At 39.2% G+C, this 4743-nt stretch overlaps 1 protein-coding gene across 1 annotated transcript; it reads left to right on the forward strand.

Annotated features, from left to right (window-relative positions):
• Window positions 1-1845: 1845 nt before the first annotated feature.
• On the forward strand, window positions 1846-4117 carry LOC102727469 (protein MAK16 homolog; the record flags this gene model as incomplete). The annotated part of the gene is made up of 5 exons (XM_081809942.1): window positions 1846-1895; window positions 1988-2097; window positions 2204-2268; window positions 2869-3020; window positions 3939-4117. Coding segments are annotated over 5 exons (492 nt in total), but the record flags the coding sequence as incomplete, so codon positions are not given.
• Window positions 4118-4743: the final 626 nt, after the last annotated feature.

Genomic DNA, 4743 nt, shown 5'->3' on the forward strand with positions numbered 1-4743 from the left:
GTGGTACCCAGCAATGAAGGACTTTGCCTATGGTGTCACTGGACGTGGGAGGCACGCGCGGGTGGGGGGTGAGGGCGGGGGTTGGTATGGCCAAGTTTGGACATGAAATTTAAGGATCCCTTTCTTCCAGGTGTATGTTACTTTTAAGTCTGCTTTTTCTGTGTTAGGTTTTTCTTTACATTTGCTCCATTGTCTGCCCAAGTCATAATTTTTTGGAAGCATCCTCGATTCATTTATTTAATAATGTTTTTTTTTTATTTTTAAAGATTTTATTTATTTTTTGACAGAGAGATAGCGAGAGAGGAAACACAAGCAGGGGGAGTGGGAGAGGGAGAAGCAGGCCTCCCGCCGAGCAGGGAGCCCGACGCGGGGCTCGATCCCAGGATCCTGGGATCATGACCTGAGCCGAAGGCAGATGCCCTTCGATTCATTTATTTAGTTACATGTATGAGAAATACGAAAGTGTTTACGGTGTGCCAAGTACTGTGTAATTACTGGAGATTTAGTTTTTAATAAGCAGACAAAAGACCTCTTTTCCTGGAGCACTCTGGTGGAGGAGACAGGTGGTAAACACGTGAACAAATTGAAAACCGTTGTACTGTGTAATAATACTGTGAAAGTAAGACCAAGGTTGATGAAGTAGAGAGTAATTAGCAGAGACCACTTCAGACAAAGCTGATCTGGGAAGGTTTCCTTGAATGGAAGACATTTGAGCTGAGATCTAAAAGATGAGAATAAGCCGTCATTGAGGGGCTGAGGGAAAAGCAAAAAATCCAGGCAATGGGAACAGTAAAATGCAAAGATCTGGAGATAAGAGAAAAGGAATATATTAAAGAATACCAATGTGACCTGTGCTATAGGAATCGAGGGAAGAGAGAGAGGTAATGAGTTGGATATGCTTGCAGGACAAGATCATGTAGAGTCTTGTAGGAAGTATTTTTAGGGCTTCTAATGGGAAATGACATCTGACTTGTTTTGTGAAAAGTTGTGTAGTTATGTGAAAGGCTTTTGAAGGAGAGAAAGAATGAAAGCAGGGAGACTAGAATATGATGAAAGTAGTTTCAACCAAGGTAGTAATGGTGGAGAGGAAAAGAAGCGGATGAATTTGAGATCTGTATTATCGGTATAACTGAAAACACCACGTGATCCATTCAGTGAAGGGGAAGGGGAGAAATCAAAGGATTTTTGGATTTGTCCAAATAGTTCAGTGGTGGTTATATTTGTGCAGATGGGGAAGGAAAACAGTATTTTGAGAGATGTGGAATTGAGAGCTTCATTTGGTTGTTAATGTGTGTGATACCTTTCAGACATCCAAGTGGAGATGCGTGTATATGTACTTCGGCTCTGGAGAGAAGGTTTGACCAGGAGATGACAATTTGGGAGTCATCAACTTACAGATGATATTTAAAGCCACAAGCTAGAATGAGCTCCTACTTTCCCAGTTTGATTTCCTCTCACCTGTTTCCTGTCATCCCCCACTAAAGACATGTTACAAAATATATATACATCTCATTTTTGTTAAAAATATAGGCATACTGGTTGATGGAAAGTACATGTATAGAAAAAAATTCAAAAATATTTACAAAATTCTAATGAAATTTTATCTGTGGGTCATGGGGTGATGGCTATTGCCAATTTGTATTTTCTTTTTCTACAAGAATCTGTGTAAAAAGAAAACAGATCAGACTATTTTACAAAGCATTTCTTCCTCCGCTCATTCCTCAAAGACCCCTTTGAGACTTCCTCAGTAGACCAGGGCACTGCTCTAGGGCATTGTTTTCTTGAGTTAATATTCCCATCTGTTGGGTCAAAGCAATTGAATTGGGTTTTTTCTTTGTCTTGTAGGTTATCTGGGATACACTAGGAAACAAGCAGTTTTGTTCCTTTAAGATTAGGTGAGTCTAGATTTGCATATTGAACAAAGATTCCTTCACTTGCCCTCTTGGTAACCCATCTTATAATTTTTGCTCTTTTCCTCCCATTCTAGAACTAAGACTCAGAGTTTTTGCAGAAATGAATATAGCCTGACTGGACTGTGTAATCGGTCATCTTGTCCCCTGGCAAACAGTCAGTATGCCACTATCAAAGAAGAGAAAGGTAACTCCTCAGTTTTAATTTCCATGAGAACTAGTCAACAGCTCTTAAAAGGATGTTCTCTAGTCTCTCTGTAAATAATATTAATGGTATTTACTTTATCCTGCAGGACAGTGCTACTTGTATATGAAGGTTATAGAGCGAGCAGCTTTTCCTAGGCGTCTCTGGGAACGGGTAAGACTTAGGACATAAAATTACAGTGATCATTAATCAAGAGCAAAAATGCCACATGCTTTTCTCTCTTCCTTGACCATAGCTAGATTAAACTTTTAATTAAGATTTATTTGTTTATGAGGGGCACCTGGGTGGCTCGGTCGTTAAGCGTCTGCCTTTGGCTCAGGTCACGATCCCAGGGTCCTGGGATGGAGCCCTGCATCTGGCTCCCTGCTCAGCGGGAAGCCTATTTCTCCCTCTCCCTCTCCCCCTACTCGTGTTCCCTCTCTCGCTGTGTCTCTCTGTCAAATAAATAAATACATCTTTAAGAAAAAAAAAAGATTTATTTGTTTATGAGAGAGAGTACGAGCGGGGAGGTGGGGGTGGGCAGAGGGAGAAGCAGACTCCGTGTTGAGCACAGAGCCCAACACAGGGCTTGATTCCAGGACCCTGAAATCATGACCTGAGCCAAAATCAAGAGTCAGATGCTTCACCAGCTGAGCCACAAAGGTGCCCCTGGATTAAACTTTTGAAGCCAACCTCCTTAGGTCCCATGGGTATCATAGCAGTGAAGACCTAATAATTTACCCTTACTCTTTAAGCTTTCTTTTTGCTTGATAGGTTCGGCTTCATAAAAACTATGAGAAAGCACTGGAGCAAATAGATGAAAATCTAATTTACTGGCCCCGTTTCATTCGACACAAGTGTAAGCAGAGATTCACCAAGATCACCCAGTACCTAATTCGAATTAGAAAACTTACACTAAAGCGACAGTAAGTATTTAGATCATTCATTTATTATATTTATTTTTTAAGTCTATCTTTCTGTGGGTCATATTAGGAAGATGAGAGATTATGAAATCTTTGGTAAATGCTTCTTATTAAATCCAATTTCAGATAACCTTTTATGATATGCTGACAAGAAGAAAGTTTATCTCCAGTTAAAATTGTGCCCTTTGATGTTGCAGGATTTAAAAAACAGTTTAGTAAAACTCGATGATCCCCTCCCTGTCTGAAAAGCAGCTTCAGAAAATTTTCTTTATAACTTCCTGACAGAATCATAAAATTAAGGAATTGACAATGACCTAAAAATTTTTGAATAAATAAGAATGTAAGAACTTTACTCTGAGTTCGCTGAAAACTAATTTTTAACAGTGATATGAAATCCACAGAATTGAATATCTTCCTAAGGAGTGATAGATCCTAATACTTCTTCATTGTGACCTGCAGAGAAAGCTAAAGATGGCAGTCCTCTACAGAAAATTCTTTTTCTTTGTTAACTGAAGCATTAATCTTTGCATAGTGAATGCCCTCAGAAGTCTCAGAACACCTAAAGAAAACAAAAAGTAAAATACATATGAAAATGTCTGACTTTTTATAGCATTAAATACCTAGAAAATTGTTAAGTATATAATCTTGGCTATATTGAGCTGAGCCCTACAAAATCAACTCCAATCCTTTTTTCTTCTCATTTTTTTTTAAGACTTTATTTATTTGTCAGAGAGAGAGAGTGTGTGAGCACACAAGCAGAAGGAGTGGCAGGCAGAGGGAGAAGCAGGCTCCTTGCTGAGCAAGGAGCCCCATGTGGGGCTCGATCCCAGGATCCTGGGATCATCCCTCTTCTCATTTTTTTTAAAGGTACACACAGAACGTGCACTTGGGTTTTCTGATAATGTGTTTTATTTTCCGTAGGAGGAAACTTGTTCCCTTGAGTAAGAAGGTGGAACGGAGGGAAAAAAGAAGAGAGGTAACTTATTATTTTGGTATTCATAGCTTCTGTATTTTCATTGAGGGTAGGGGTGTGTAGGTAGGGATCATGAAAAAGATTCAGTCACTATTGTCTGTGAACTGCTCAGGCCTTGGGTTCACTAATGGATAATACTGTTGTATTAGTTGTATAAGATACCGGATATTCATATTTTAAGTTTATGACTTTCAGGGCAGGTTAAAGTAAGGGTTCTTAGGTATATATATAATGGAGAACAGAAGGAATACCTTGTCTGAAATTCTCGAGGTTAAATGTCTCAGAAATCACACCTTTGGTATGTTGCCTTTCTTACACATCGCATACTACTCTCAGCAGGGTTTGAGCACTCTTTTTTCTTTTTTTTTCTCCCCCCCCAAGGTAAACCTCTTTAATTCCCATTCCCTATTTCCCCCATCTTCTCACCCACCTCCCTTCTGGTAACTGTCAGTTTTCTGTAGTTAAGAGTCTATTTCCTGGTCTGTCTTTTTTTTTTTTTCCTTTTCTTGTTTTGTTTCTTAAATCCCACATCGGAGTAAAATCCTATGGTATTTGTCTTTGTCTGACTTATTTCACTTAGCATTATACTCTCTGACTCTATCCATGTCGTTGCAAATGGCAGGGTGTCATTTTTTTATGGCTGAGTAATATTCCATATATATACACGCTTCTGTATCCATTCATCAGTCAGTGGACACTTGGGCTGTTTCCATACTTTGGCTATTGTAAATAATGCTTATAAACAGTGGCACA

This window comes from Leptonychotes weddellii, unplaced genomic scaffold (assembly GCF_054177405.1).
Source record: "Leptonychotes weddellii isolate Sample4059 unplaced genomic scaffold, ASM5417740v2 HiC_scaffold_15701, whole genome shotgun sequence".
NCBI classification, from domain to species: Eukaryota; Metazoa; Chordata; class Mammalia; order Carnivora; family Phocidae; genus Leptonychotes; species Leptonychotes weddellii.